This window comes from Aethalodelphis obliquidens, unplaced genomic scaffold (assembly GCF_003676395.1).
Source record: "Aethalodelphis obliquidens isolate GAN/ISIS:26980383/991018 unplaced genomic scaffold, ASM367639v1 scaffold67, whole genome shotgun sequence".
Lineage (NCBI taxonomy): Eukaryota > Metazoa > Chordata > Mammalia > Artiodactyla > Delphinidae > Aethalodelphis > Aethalodelphis obliquidens.
The window spans coordinates 9,670,713-9,687,488 of NW_020838011.1; the positions used below are offsets into that span (position 1 = coordinate 9,670,713).

At 35.6% G+C, this 16,776-nt stretch overlaps 1 protein-coding gene across 1 annotated transcript; it reads right to left on the reverse strand.

Moving 5' to 3' along the window:
• Positions 1-761: 761 nt before the first annotated feature.
• On the reverse strand, positions 762-14,529 carry TMPRSS11B (transmembrane serine protease 11B). The gene is given in 13 exon segments (XM_027089648.1): positions 762-1,043; positions 1,681-1,821; positions 2,173-2,432; positions 3,960-4,137; positions 4,947-4,985; positions 6,370-6,530; positions 7,735-7,767; positions 7,769-7,800; positions 7,881-7,996; positions 9,927-9,956; positions 9,959-10,044; positions 11,842-11,891; positions 14,380-14,529. Coding segments are annotated over 13 exon segments (1,440 nt in total). The 3' UTR covers positions 762-879.
• Positions 14,530-16,776: the final 2,247 nt, after the last annotated feature.

Sequence of the window (16,776 nt, forward strand, 5' to 3'; positions counted from 1 at the left end):
TATTTGCAGAGATTACAAAATCAGCCCTCCATACAATTTCACATGCACTATCAGGAGAGCTACTGCAATAGATGCCACACCGTCCTCTCCCCTTGAGGGCCTCACATTATTTTTGCTGCAAGAAAATGCAAACAGATGACAAAAGAAGGACATGAAGAAAATATTATATAAATAATTGCAACTTAAAAATCATTTTTAAATTCCTGACTAATTTTGGATTTAAATTCTATGAGGGAAAATTCATGTGAGGGTTACAACTTATCAGAGAGGCTGAAGAATGACTTCAAGCAAATAATTGTTTTTCTTAGTGTTCCTCACTCTGTAAATTAAGAGACTTGGTCTAACTGAACCTATGTTACCCCTTCTCCATTCCAAGATTATATGATTTTACAAGATACACAAACTATCTCAAATATAAACAAAGTGTGAATGTACATTATTTGCCTTACATATTCCAGTTTAACAAAATGAATTTATAATTTATAGAATTATAAATCTATAAATTTATGATTTATAGAATTAAAAATAATATATTTGGTAGATCCAGCATTCATGTTCTCATACTAACAAAATCTGTATTTTTTTAAATTCTGAAAAATAAATTAAGGTCTATTCCAAATATAAAGGTAAGATAAATCAGAACTAGGCTATGAATAAAAATATTTTGGCCTTTTTCTTTTCTTTCTGTTTACTATATTAGTTAAGTAGATAAATAAATGGATAGTGTTTTAGATAAAATAAAACATTAATCAAGACCTTTATGCATTTGTATATAAGAAAATGATTGGTATACCAACAATCAAAAGAAAAAGATTTTGAAGCAATGGATAAGAATACCCTATAGTTGTCTTTTTGTTCCATTTCAAAGTTACTTCTCTTTCAGAGTGCAGTCTTGGAGGTAATCCATCCACGATAAGCAGTCACTCAAGTATAGACACCTGGTTTATTCTTTTTCCCACATCCTTCACCCCAGCTTACTATTCCAACAAGGTGCCAGATATTCCTAGAGTTGGGATAAGCTAGTGGTCCACCAGAATCATTCTAGAATAAAAAGAGAAAAAAAATGTGTCTTGTCCTGAAACATTTCTTTCTGTCTCTCCTCTGGAGTTGTCAACAGCCCCTAGGCAGTGAGACAATCCACCCTCTTTGGGCTTAGAACTGTGGGACTCTTGAATTTCTTCAAAACCCAGGGCAACTACAAACCAGAGTATATTACCTACAGCTGGACTGGAGTGGATTGGGAAGACTAGAAGCTGACTTTTTAATGAGTCCAAACTTAACTCTGGAGAAAGTGACTCAGAGGCTCCATGATGAAGCCTCTGAGGAATGCATGACATGTGCACCTGTAAAGCCTCCTGCTGCATCTCCTGATAAGAGAGACGCAAGCATTCTAGTTCTGCAGGTTGCCCAGAAAATAGGGCCAAATTTATTTTATTACCTTGTAACTATGGATTCCTAGACTGAAAACTCCATGAGAACAGGGATTGTGTTCACCACTGCATCTCCAGCTTATGAGCTGGGTTCTGGTACATTAATGAGATTAATAAATGTTTGTTATGTGGATTGAAATAAGAAGCTACTCTGTGAAAATCATTAAGACAAAAAAAATTATGGTGATAAAAACTTCCATTGAATTAGTACTTGAGAAAAAATGATTTGATAATGTATCTAGAAGTATTTGACAGGCATCAGCTTCTCCTGACATAAATCCAGCACACAGCATTGTATCAGTTGCCAAGCCAGACAATGCATGTGGAGCATTGCAAACTATGTTATCAGTAATCTTCAAAAGAGCCTGCTGAAGTGTCACTGGAAGAGAACCTAAGGGCAATAAATTCTGCATATCATGGAGATCTTAACCTTGTTTTTTGAGACAAAGAACGTCTATGGAATAAAGCAGATTCTCTTGGTCACCAAGAGCCAGACCAGTCCCAGGCTAGATTGCTTTCTTTCTAATGTTTATTAGAGCTGGCTGCCTCACACATAAATTGCAAAATTTCCAATTCTTATTCCCAGAGATATTTCAGAAATTGAAGACAACACCATGCCTTTGGTCCCATCACTTGGTTTTCTTTTTAGTATATTTGTGGACTGGTTAATTGTGTGAAAGAATGATTGATTGATTAAATAATTATTCTTATGAAGCTATTACATATTTACAGAAAAACTTACCATTTATATAAAGTGTTCCCCATTCTGTAACTACAACACTGTCATTTTCTGAGAGCTTCATTTTGGCTTCAGAAAAACAAATCCTATGAATGTACTTTGTAAAAGAGACTTCTTCAGCAAGCTGCACAAGGGCAATATCATCATGAACCCCAGCTCTGCTATAATTTTCATGAAAAAGAATGTTTTGGACTTTCTGTGTCATATATGGTTTATTTACTATAGTTACAAAGTTGACAGTCCAATCTTCTGAATTATTTTTCCTGGAGGACACAATTTAATTAAAATACACTCAGTTTGGGGGCCAAAACGGTATTCACAGTGATTATCTTATCACTTTAAGGTGTGAGTTTCCCAAACAACACTATAAAGCACTTAAATTCTTATTTTTAAAATGTCTTTGATGTGGGGATGTCATAAATGCTACAGACACATAAAAATAGTGCTAAGGACTATTACAGCTGTCAGCCTTCTTCAAATCCTCCTAACTAGAGTCACTGATGTCTCCTGCTAGTTCAGCCCCATCTGGTTTCTATGCATTTGAGTTGGGTAGGAATCATGTAAGCAGTCTCAGTGGATGGAGTCCAGAATCACTCATACTGCCATATACCCTGGGCTCCAGGAGCCTGTGGCAGGCTCTGGGCATCCGTCTGCATACATAAACAATTGCAATTTGTTCTCACCCAATCACCCCATTATGTTTACCAAGTCAATGCATCTTGGCTTCTAATTTAGATTTTTCTGACCAGTTTCTCCAGTTCCCCTGAGATTCTTTCTCAGTTTAGGCCCTAAGATCCTATTTAACTATTGTCACTTCCTCAAAATGTCAGGTGCCTTTTTTTTTTTTTAAGGTTTCAAGACCTTCATGTAACTGTGACCCTCTTCAGTCCTTCTCTCCTTCTGAAATCTTCAGTGACTCCACACATTCATTAGCTGTGTTTCTCCAGTAAGTAAGCATCTTGTCATTTAGAGGTGTCCCCAATGAATAAAACTACATTTTCTAAGCATATTTTCTAATGTTTCCTTTTACAAATCTTCTCTACTTCAAATAGTTCTTTCTGTTTGCTGTCCATAGAATACAACTTGTGTTGCTCCATCTCAACACATTTGAAGAAGGCTATTTTTCCAACTCAAAATGCATATTATTTTTTTCTGATCTACCTACCCCAGTCAATCAAAGCTTATATCTTTAGAGTCTAGATCAAATCTTACAACTGAATACCTCAGCTAGATTGTGTTCTCTTTCTTCACCAAGTTTCCATAGCACGTGCTATCTGGGTTGTACATGTGACACTTACTACACTGTGCTGCCTTATACCTTTAATATATCACGTTTAAATTTCTTCAACTGGATTGTAAACCCCCAGAGGGCAAGACAAATAAGCACTCTGTAACTGGAGTCAGACATACCCAAGTTCACACTCAGTTTCTTTTATTTAAGAGCTGTATGATCTTGGTCAAGTTACATCACCATTTCTAAACCCTAGTTTCCTCATCTTTAAATAGGTTAAAGTATACCTTTCATATGGAATTATTGTTATGATTAAATAAAATGATGTAAGTAAAGTACTTAACATCAGGCCAAAGCCCCTATTTGGAAAATGTTAATTGCTTCCATTCATTTTTCCCTTAGTTGCCCAATTTAAATGTCTTTGCTGCCCTTCAATTATGTAAGTGGTTGTAAATTTCATATGGTCTTGGCAGAACCTCACACATTTAGGTTAACCCCACAGACCTCCCAAATAGGCCTGCAACCAGAATCCTGCATTTAGTCAGACTTTCAAACTTACTTAGCAAAGCAGTGAGCTGCAGATAGGAGCCACCTACTGCTGATCAGAGAAACACCACAGTGGTGTTGGCCTTTCCACTGCATGCTTGCCTGCCATGGCCAGGCCCCCGTCAAGGCATTTTCCCCATTCACAATTCGGTTGCCTGCTGTGATACTATTGGTCAGTCGTCCCCCACAACCTGAAGAAAGGATTTATTTATATAAGAGCATGTATCTTTCATTATATTTTTTAAGAAATATATTTTCAAACATTATTTGAAACCCTTCAATGATTGTCCAGCATCTCCTAATCAGTGTTGTTTCTTTCCTGGAATGTACCCTTATCATGATAGCCCATTCCATCCTTGTTTGGGTGACTTTTACTTTTCCTCTTTTCCAGTTTCAAGCATTTTTCAACTACTGATTTTTGTTGTATCTATCTGTTATAACTCTAGTCTCCCCAAGTAGATTGCATAATTCTTGAAGGTGGAGACTTTGCTTCATTAAGTTCTGTATCTTGCATAGCATATGCAATGCTGTCTGTAAAGCCCCATGTAGACAACAGATACTCCATAAATATCCACTGAACGAATGAATACATGTATGTATCACACTGTAGGCCTCATGATACTCTAAAGAGAATTTGCTTAAGAGGTACAGAACTATTATTTACCTTATAATAAATATATTTGATATAGCCTAGTTTTGCATTTTCTTATTATCCTAAGTTGTTCTTTCTTCCTTCACTTTTTTTTAAAAACTAATTCAGACATGATATTCTTCATGATTCCATTCTTTGGAAACAGTTCTCATTTCACCCTTTTGGACAACCCATTATAAATGGTCAGTGTTTTTCAAAAAGAAATGCCAGATAGATATGTGGTATATCCAATAATTTTGAAAAACTACTATAGATTTCCAACATTAAGTACTTCTAGATCCTTTTTAGCAAAATGATGGGGAACTATCTGTGAATGTGTTAAATTTATAATAAAGTTTCTAAACTTACAGTTATTGGTAAGCATTTCAGCATTAGCCTTGCTGATTTCTGAAATTAAAATAAAAACATAAGGTTGATAAAATATCACCAAGCAATTCTCTTCAGCCCGAGGACTAAATTTCCTAACCCAATTACTCCCAACATTTAACTATTCAGACTAGTTCATGTATTGTCTATCAACCTCTCTCACTTCTACTTGTTATATTTTGGCCATCTCTCCACATCTCTACCAGGTAGTATAGGAAAAGGGAAAAGGAAATAAAAAAGCAAAGCTCTCAGTTTTATGATGGTTGAAGTAAAATATTTAGTGAAGTAAGAAGCTGACACTCTTACTAAAAACGGCACTGGGCATAATCTTTGGATTTTTTTTTCCCTATGATAATTCTCATTACTCTGAAATGTAGTTATCTATATTTTAAAGAAAAAAACCCAATTCAAATTACATTTCATTAGACCTATCCTGCTCTTTAGAGGTCATCTCATTACTAAGACTGAATTATGAAATTTTGAGAATTTAACTTAAATTCAAGTCTCTTTTCTATTGGGAATAGGCTTTAGAGAGAAAGAGAAGAGAGAACTAAAAAAAGACACATCAGAAAGTGCTGACTCTGAATCCCTGGGATACAGAGGGGCAGTAACTTGTACAGCCTTCTTTCCCAATGACTACCCACAAAGGAATCGTATCGCTCCTTTCAGAACCTCTACCTCAAACTCACTTCTCATGAGTGGCCCATTGGTGACAGGGACTATGTTCTGAGGCAAATGAGCTGTAACTGGCAGCTGGCAGCCATCAGAGCTTCTGGATCAACTGTCAGTCTGGAAGAAGCACAAAACTGGGCTCTGGAAACACAAGCTTATCACCTAATAGACCTTTTAACAATCCAAGTTAACGTTTGAAGAACTTCGTAGGACCTTTGAATGTTTACAAACTTTACTTTCTGTACTGGGGCAAAATCCTATCATTTTCTTCCCTTGTTTTCTAGGGAATTATTTCAGACAGATTTTATCTTTAATAGTATTATTTCCATTCTTCCACAAGAAACAATGAGAACCCCCGTCCTCAACTTCACACTGACTTCTGCAGTCTTCACGCTTAATGATCAAGAAAACCCTGTCTTCCTATAATGAGTTCCTGACAAAAGTAGAAGTAGGGAGGAATAATGCTTCAATTATTATTTTTCACCCCCTTTCCATCCATTACAGCCAACCCTTCCAAACTCACAAGCATACCTGTAGCTTAACACTTATTTCTGTCACTGTGCAGACAGATTCTATAGCACTGCCTTCTCCACTACCACCTCAATGGTAGGAGTGCCACAGTTGGGAAGACTAGTTTTTCCTAAGCAAATTCCTGAAACTCTTGGTTCATTTTTTTTTCCAGTACTTTTTTCAATAGTCTAGATAGTTAAGTAGTAGAAAATAAGTGAAATACCTATAAGTTTGATGGAAGTGGGAACTGCATTCCAAGATGCCATGTTGTCCTTCAACATCAGATGTAAGATAGCCTTAATTTTAGTCCTCATGCTATTCTTTTTTGCTGGAGGAAACTTGAATGTCAACTGTAACTGTACACTTGAACCATTGGGATAAGAACTAGAAGCAACAGAAATGTTCTAGTGTGTTGTTTCTTGATTTTTTAGATGTTTCATGAACACATTGGATTTGCCACATTTTAATTTATTATATTGCCTTCACATACATATTAAAAAAATACACAGATATTGTCCCAGTATAAATAAAAGTGCAATGGTCCCTAAAAATTTAACTGGTTAAGAGGTATTGTTCATGAAAGAGGATATGAACCACAAACTAGAAATCAGAATATTTCAAACACATTTGAGAAACTGAGTACTGACCAACAAATAATTGACTTGAGATTTTATAATAATACAGTAAAAACAAAAGTGTTCTTGTACAGATATTTTCTAATAACTTAATTTTAGAGAAAGAGATAAATGAGAACTTAAATGCAGGGCCAGGAAGCATTCAAAAGATATTGTCTGTAGGTAAGTAGATTGGTTGGTTGGTTGGTTGGCTAGCTGGATTTTTTGTTTTGTTTTGTTTGGAGAGTTCAGACTTCCCCAGAATAGATATTGGCAGTTACCAAATTACAGCTGTCTCTTCTTTTATCACTCATCCCCTATGCCCTGTGATACCTGTCTCCCTGCAGCCCTCACCACTACCACTATCAAGCACACTTACAATACATATTTAGACAAATGTTATCTCAAAAGATTCACTTTTGTTCACAGGCATTACAGTGATGGTAATTATTAAAGAGACCAAAAGAGGATTATTTTAGGAAAGATATGGCCAGATGGGTATGGATGGAAGAAGAGGTGGCTAGTATATAGGTAGCAAAACAATCAGATCAGACTCCGTGTTTTGCATAGTTACAGTTATCTTTTATCATAGAAATCAGTTAGGACTGACTGCCACCAAAAACCTTACAATTCTCCTTCAAGTACAGAGATTAAAGATATGTACAGAACACTTCCTACACTGAATAAAAATTTGTTAAATACAGTGATACTTTAATTTATGGGGAGCTCTTTATCCCTTCCCTCCCTCCCTCCCTTCCTCCCTTCTTTCCTTCCTCCCTTCCTTCCTTCCTTCTTCCCTTCTTTCCTCCCTTCCTTCCTTCTCTTTTGCTCCCTCTATCTCTCTTTCTGTTTCTTGCTGTTGTTGTTATTTAAAACTGGAGCTGATATGACATATTACCTACTTCTCATTCCATAAGATCTTTCTTTTTAATTATTTTTTTGTTCCATAAGATCTTGAATGAATTTGTACTTACAGAAGTTTGATGACCTGAGAGTTGATATACTCTGTATACACCAGAATTTTGAAATGCATCAGACATCTGTCAAGAGAAAAAAACAAAGCCACCACATGTTTCAATCAAATTTATAGTAAAATTAGTAAGATAAATCTCTGACTTACCTTAGTCTCAATATATTTTCTCAGATCTGTGCTGACTTGTGAAACTGCTTTTTCACAATTATCATTGTATATGACTCCAGAAATATGAAAATCACCTTGGTAATAGTAAGTCTTTCCTGTGAAATAAAGAAATACTTAGAAAATTTTAAAATAGGAAGTGACCTCAAGTCCCTCCATATCTTTATCTCAAAATTAATATTCAATGGATATACTCAGACAGGGAAATTAATTTACTACCACTTGAATGAGAGATTCCCCTAGCTTTCATCCAACTCTAGTTACTGTCAGTATTAACAAAGATTGTGTTAGCTCCTAAGCCAGAATCCTAGAGTAAACCCATCTTCCAAAATGACTTCAAACAACATTTACAACAGAGTTTGAGTGTCTATTTTTACTTCAAGAAGCCCAGTTCAACTAATTTAACTTCAGGATATATAAGCTCGTTCAGCCTTATATCTGAAATTGTAGATAGTTGATCATATAGAGAAATTCAAGAGTAAATTCTCATCCACACACTTCCTGCTCAAGCCAGGATGCCTGTAGTTCTCCCTTTTGCATCACTCCTTTCCACTAAATCACTGTTTCCCCAGAAGAAGAAACAATGTTAAATGCAAACTATATTTTGGAAGGATAGCTAATTAAGCTACTGGTCCTCACTAACATGCTGACAGGGCTTCTTTACGAGGGTTTGATTTGGAAAACTCAAGAGCACTATATATAAGGAAATTTTGTGAATAAAGTTATTTTATTTTATTTATTTATTTATTTTTGCGGTACGTGGGGCTCTCACTGTTGTGGCCTCTCGCGTTGTGGAGCACAGGCTCCGGACGTGCAGGCTCAGTGGCCATGGCTCACGGTCCTGGCCGCTCCGCGGCATGTGGGATCTTCCCAGACTGGGGCACGAACCGGTGTCCCCTGCATCGGCAGGCGGACTCTCAACCACTGCACCACCAGGGAAGCCCCAATAAAGTTATTTTTTAATAAGTAGAGCCAAGAAGAGGATAGAAAGATTCAGACTACAGAGAGTTCGTGGGTAGACATGGCAGGCAAGAGACTGAACAACCACTATGCTTCTGAAGGATAAGTTTTTAAATTTGAAACTAAGATGGTTGGGGAGAAGCAAAGGAGAAGAGGTTAGTTTGGAAGAGAACTGGAATTTTCATTGAATCAAGCAAAATGTATCCACACTGCATTATTGTATAGGATGATATATTTCAGAGGAGTAAAACAGAAAAATCATGATAAAGTCAATAGAATAATATACTTAAAGTATTAAGATGTGGATTTGTGCTCAGCTATGCCACTGAAAAGCCTGTGATATCTAGGAAGTCACTTGACTTTACTGAGCCTCAGTTTCTTGCATATGAGAATAAGGATGATAGTAAAACCTGCCCTCCCAGGCTCAAAGGATAGGTATGAGGATCAATCAGAATAATGGATATCAAATTTCTTTAAAAACATTAAATGGTTACACAGATTTAAGGGTTTACTTTTCTGAAAGGTAAAAATAAGCTGGAAAAACATGCTTTTCTGGATGTAGGGTTATTAAAAATAAGATCAAGTTAGTATGAGCATTCAGCCATTTAACCACTCTTGACTATCCACTATTAGAAGAGTCATTAGTGGATTATCCATTGCTGCTTATCAATTATATCTTAACAACCAATATCGGAAATGAGCCAAGAAGAGTAGGGATCTCCAAAGTTTGAGGTATATTTACTAAAAGATGTACAACTTAACTACAAACCTACTATATAAGCACTTTTATTGACAATGAATATTGGCATCAAAGTATTGAGCATTTCATTCTTGCCCATACTCCCATAACTGTTGATATGACTTATAGACTGGATCAAAGAGGCATCTGATTCCAAAATATTATAAACTTTGGTGTCAAATAATATAAAGTTATTATGTTGAAATAAAATGGTAAGTAGATGAGAAAGTTTCCATAAAGAAATTTAATATTCCTGCTGTTTCTTGTCAATTTCTAAGAGTTAAAAGAGATTTAGTAGTAAGGGTGAAAATTGAAGTGTCAAAACTGACCAACTGCCAGAAAATGGACAATGAGACCAAAGTTACTGCCAAGATTGTCATCACTCCAAGAAAAATAAGGATTGTCATCCACAGTGGCCAAGATCTTCTCTGGGAAGATATGTTGTACCTACGATAGGAGGAAAGTGGCTCAAATCAGATGATAAATATTCTAAATCTGTCTCTCTGCCAACTCATACAACACAATCTATAACTTATGCATCAGGTCTTTATATTAGCTTAAAACATAGACGCCTCAAATGTGTCAAAGAGGATAGACCCTAATGCTCATTCATTTAACAAATCATCCTGGAGTACTATGTTAGCTGCTAGGGATACAACCGTGAGCAAAATAGCATGGTTTGTGTACTCATGTTTATGAGGAGAAATTAATTTGCTTTTTTTATTTATCCAAAGAAAGTTACAAAACATTACATGTGATCTGATTTTATCTTTGCAAACTATAGCCACATCATCTACATGGACATATATAGATTTATAAACACATATATAACATCATTTATATGTTTAATTAAATGTGTAAGAAAACATGATGTCAATTGCAACTTTCCCATGTTATAAGATTATGGGTAGACTTTTTTCTTTTTGTTTACTTTTTCTTTAACTATATTTCCTAATGTTTTGACAATAAACAAGGATTATTTGTATAACAAAATTTAACAGGTAAGTTTCATCACCAAAACCAATCAATTAGATTAAAAATAATCAGAAAATATTGTGACTTGGCATCATACAGATAGAGTGGTCTAGGGTTAGAGTTAGGTCATATGGCCACCCTTAGTCTAATTTTTATAAGGTTTGGACATTAGTTATTCTTCATATCTTGAAAGACATGATGTCATGAAATAGTCCATTTGGACAAAGAGCTGTAACACACACACACACAAATCTGATTTCAAGTTTCAAAATAGCCTCAACTAGCTCTTCAATCTCTTCAATCTCTGCATTATCCTAAATAAAACTTACAAAACAGAAGAGTTTGTAAGCAGTGGATATATTTGGCAAATTAGATATTTCCTATGAGCAGGAGAACATTTTTGTTCTTATCCTTCCAGGACTAATTAACTTTTAGGTAGAGAAGATCCTTTAAAACTGAGTAATAAGGAGCTTCCCTGGTGGCGCAGTGGTTGAGAGTCTGCCTGCCAATGCAGGGGACGCTGGTTCGTGCCCCGGTCCGGGAAGATCCTACATGCCGCGTGAGCGGCTGGGCCCGTGAGTCATGGCCGCTGAGCCTGTGCGTCCGGAGCCTGTGCTCCGCAACGGGAGAGGCCACAAAAGGGAAAGGCCAAGTAAAAAAAAAAAAAAAAAAAAAAAAAAAAAAAAAAAGCAATGAGTAATAAGTACCTATGCCACACCTGTGCAACTCCACCCAGTCTTATTCCTCTCTGTTCTGTTCTCAGTTCTTAATCCTACTCTTCCTTCTATCTCTTTTGATGACTTGTTAATTAATGTTTCCCTGAGCCAACATTGTCAAAGGTCTTCAAAGAAACTCCCCACATTCCATGTATGCTTTTATACTGGAATTCATTTGTTAAATCTCATCCTCTTATACTAGATAAATCACACTTTAAAAGGAGTATACAATTAAAATAAATAATAACAATATTTATAACCTTATTAATATCTGATCATATGTGTCTTCTAATGAGTAGAAAAATTTACTGTGATAGTGAATTCTCAAATTTGTTTTGGATTAGCTGGTTGTAACTTAGCCTGGTAGCTTAGTCTTTCTGAGACATGAATATTAGTTTGAGGGACTCAAACACTATGTAGCCTAAATTATGTACATAGTACAGAAAGTAGCTGAGATGGTTTCTATACAAATAATCACTATATTACAGTTTATAAAATGCCTTTCTTGGAAGACCCCTTTTAGATGTTCTTGAAAGTTCTAAAGAATACATACTGTTGACTATAGCACTGATATTGTTTTTCCCCTTCATTGTGAATTTCTTCCTGTCAAAAACAATTAAGGAGATTTTTTATATCTAAAAGATCACAAGAGTTTATGATTTATTCAATTTCTCCTCTAGTAAATAGGATGTATGGACTCTAAAAATTGATTATTATTTTTTAATAATAGCTGAAATTGTTAAAATCATGTTCTAAATATCCAAAAAAGTCCATTCACGAAACAATTTACTCTCTCATCTATCAAAAAAATTTTGCGCCATAATTTTTTTTTTTTTTTTTTTTTTTAGTGGTACGCGGGCCTCTCACTGTTGTGGCCTCTCCCGTTGCGGAGCACAGGCTCCTGACGCGCAGGCTCAGCGGCCATGGCTCAGGGGCCCAGCCGCTCCGCGGCATGTGGGATCTTCCCAGACCGGGCACGAACCCGTATCCCCTGCATTGGCAGGCGGACTGTCAACCACTGCGCCACCACGGAAGCCCCATAATATTTTTTAAAGGTAGGAATTTGAGTTCTTGGATGAACCCCTCTTTTAACAAAGAGAATAGGTTAAAAATTAATCTTCAATGAATTTAACCAACTCCATATGCTTAACTAAACTATACCTGACTCACTTTTGGATTTAATTTACTTCAAAGAAGGGCTCATTGTTATTCTGGTATAATCAACCATTCACCTTAATCAAATTACAATAATGTTAAAAAATGATGGTAACTACATTATTCACAATTTTTTTTTTTCCAGTACGCGGGCCTCTCACTGTTGTGGCCTCTCCCGTTGCGGAGCACAGGCTCCGGACGCGCAGGCTCAGCGGCCATGGCTCACGGGCCCAGCCGCTCCGCGGCATGTGGGATCCTCCCAGACCGGGGCACGAACCCGTGTCCCCTGCATCGGCAGGCGGACTTTCAACCACTCCGCCACCAGGGAAGCCCCACAATTTTAAAACATCAATCTCACTGTAATTTATCTCCTACAGCCCATACCAGGTATCATTTCCTAGATTAGATTTCCCTATAGCCACATTCTGATACTGCATTAGCAGTTAAACTGCAAAGTATTACAAACAGTAGTTTTAATTTATTAAAACTTCATTTCCAACCATTTGAATTGGATTAACCTGATTTCTGTTATACAGTGAAAAGTGTTAAAAAAAATTCCAAAACAAAATTCCTCAAATTCTGTAAAGATAAACCTTTTTTTTTTTTTCATAGAGGACTTTAAATTATTAGGGAGAGGCTTGTGAATAAGGAACAAAGAAACTAATGATCAAATGAAGCAAATGGCCTCCACCACCAACTTTCTTCTGGAACTCGAGGAAAGCCAAGAGTCGGTGGAAAGGAACTCACTTGAAAATCTATTAAGTTTTGTGGGCCCACTGCAGTTTGTCAAGTGCTAATTTAGGATCTGTGTTGTAAAGTACATTATTCTAAAAATCTATAATGGCATTCAGGTTTTTAAATTATTTCTAAAAAACATTCAAGCTAGAAAATATGGTTTTAATTACACTATTAGAGAACAAAAATGGTAGTATTCTTATGAGTGATTATTTTTAAAAAGTAAACAAAATTTTGCTGAACTTTGATTATTCTTTTTCCAAATTTCTGAAACTTTCCCAGAGACTTTACAGGGCCTCTAGACCTCAGAAATAATAGCATGGGTCCAGAAATAAAAATCTAAATTATAAAAAGCAACCAATTAACAAAAAACTAGAAAATACTCTGTAGCAACCTGTTAGCTTTTATAGACTTAATCTCCCAAATAAAATCCCATTTACCTGAACATAATGTTCTGATTGTGGTGGTGATGTCAGGGACAAGGGTAGTGATTGATGATGGCAATGATGATAGTGGTAATAAAAATAAGGGCCTTCTGGTGTAGATTTTAAGATGATCAGTGTTTCACAGGTTTATGTGCTACATCCAGTGTTGGTTGGTTTGTTTTTATGGGCTGGCTGAAATATAGAGAACAAATAAGATGAAACTTGTCCAATTAGTGTTAATGACTGTCGTATTTCTATGGTTTCAAGATAGGAGTCATCCAGGGGGTGACAAACTTCCTTGACTTGGCTATTTAGAAAAAAGTAATAGCCTAGTCTTGGACTAGTCACTTAAAATGCACACCCAAGAAACAGCTTTGTGGTAAATCAGGATAATCCTAACTCTTGTGTTTGACCAATTCCGTCATTCTGGCTTCTTCCTCCTCAACTGAAACCATCTGTAACTATGTAGAAGTTTCTGACAAAAGACTTTCCACAAAGTACCGATTTTAACATAACTAATATTGCCATCATTTTGATATAATGAAATTCTATTTAATTGCAGTTTATATTTTCATTTCCCTAATTACCAGTGAGAATGATCATTGTGATCATTATTTTACATATTTCACTTTTCAGCCATGCTGCAACCCCAATTTTTGTGTTCTGACTCTTAAAGCCTGTGAGACTGTGGCTTTCTGCTTAACTTTTTAGCTCCTCTACATCACCTGGACTGGCCAGTGCCCTCTGGCAAGAAACCATATGTATGTAAATCTTACCCAGTACAGTCCCTTCCCTTCATGAATTGACTCTGAGACAGTTTTTATCAGTTTTTTGTCACTCTGTACTGCCTTCATATGGTTTTTATATTTTTTCCGAAGTTTATAACTATTAACTCTAGAAGGGCTTGATATAAGAAATTTCACCATTGCTGGAAGTGGAACTAGTTATTGGTGACCTTTAAAAAACAGAATTTCTTAATTTTAGTTTAAAATTTGTCAATATTTCCTTTCAAGGTTAGTATTTTATGTGTATATATATGTAGTTTGTTGAAGAATTCCTTGCCTTTTATAAAGATATACTTGTATGTTTTATTTTAAAAACTTTAATGTGTTACCATCTGCATTTAAGTCACCAATTCACATTGCATTCATTTGTGTGTATATTATGAAGTAGGAGTAAAGGTGCATTTTTTTCCATATGACTATTAATTGACCCTGTACATCTTATTGAAATCATGCATGTGCAATTCTTTATCTACTGCCCTGCAAAGTCACCTCTGTTATAAATCAAGTATAAATCAAATGCAGGTCTCTTTCTGAATTTTTTATTGTTTCTTTGATTTTTTTTATTACTGTGCCATATCACACCACCTTAATTATTGAAGTTATAGAATGTCTTGTGTCAACTTAAAGAAAAACACACAACATAAGAGTTGTGAGTTTAAGTTGTATTCAAGGTCTTACTGAGGACTAGCCACTCAGTTAGCTCTGAGGAAACTGCTGCAAAGAGGTAGGGGAGAAACCAGTTTATATATGATTTTTGGCTGGGAAATACATGCAATCAAGCATACATCTTGGTAAAAGTGTACTGCTATCACAAAGAACAGATATCTCGTCAGTGATTTTAGTGCTTTTCTATGTATGGGAAGATGCAGGAATCCGGGCTTATTAAAATTCTTCTGGAGATGTTTATCTAGACATCTCATCCTGTCATCCTCTTAATTTCTTCTCAGATTGCAGTAGGTGAGCGAATGTAGTGGGTTATGACTTAATCCTTGTAGAAAACACTTGTTTTTCTCTGTTCACACTTGATATCTGGTATGTAAGCCCATATTTGTTTTCCTTTTTCAAAATTATTTTGGCTATTTTTAGTCCATTGCCTTTACTTATAAATTTTAACATTGACTGATCAATTTCCAAAAAGAAATCTCTAGACTTTTGTTGATATAGCATTGAACCTATAGATCAATTGGGGAAGAATTGACTTCTTAATATATTGAAGCTTCCAATCTGTGAACTTGGTACATTCTTTCATTTATTTAGATTTTCTTTAATTTCTCTCAATAGTGTTTCACAAGTGTCTGAATAGAAGTCTTATACATGTTCTCCTAGGTTCAGTCTCATGTATTTGATTTATTCTATCCTGGTGTAAATGGTATTATTCCTTAAATTTCATGTTATATTTATTGCTGACATATAGAATACAATTGACTTTTGTCTATTGACCTTGTATTGAGAAAACAATTCATTTATTAATTTTATTTTTTCTATTTGTATATATATATATATTTTTTAATTTATTTATTTTATTTATTTATTTTTGTATGTGTTGGGTCTTCCTTGCTTCACGTGGGCTTCCTCTAGTTGCGTCGAGCGGGGGCTGCTCTTCGTTGCAATGTGCGGGCTTCTCATTGCTCTGGCTTCTCTTGTTGCAGAGCATGGGCTCTAGGCCCGTGGGCTTCAGTAGTTGTGGCTCACAGGCTCTAGAGAGCAGGTTCAGTAGTTGTGGCGCACGTGCCCAGTTGCTCCGCGGCATGTGGGATCTTCCCGGACCAGGGCTCAAACCCGTGTCCCCTGCATTGGCAGGCAGATTCTTAACCACTGCACCACCAGGGAAGCCCTCTATTTGTATATTATTTTAGATTTTTAGCATACACCTACATCTTCAAATAAAAACAGTATTATTACTTCCTTTTCATCGATTATATTTTCTTTTTTTTTTGGTGGCTTGGTTGATTGATTGCCTTACATCATAGAATTCTAGTACACTGTTGAATAGAAAGGGTTGATAGCTGGCATCCTTCTCTTGTTCCTAATTTCAGGGAAAAGCTTTCAGTATTTCACCATTAAATAGGATGTTTGCTATCATTTTATCAGATTAAAGAAGTTTTCTTTTACTTTTAGTTTGCTAATATTTTTATATTATTTTCATTTTTATAATAAATGAATTTTGAATTTGACCAAATGCTTTTTTTGCATTTATTGAGATAATCATATCATTTTTCTACTTTTATCTGACCAATATTGTGAATTACATTGATTGATATTTAAATGTTAAACCAACCTTGTAATTCTAGAATAACCCCAACTTGATTGCAAATAAAATATGATATATTTTGTGTGTCACTGGGTTTCATATCTTATTTTGTTTAGAATTTTTGCATCCATGCTTCT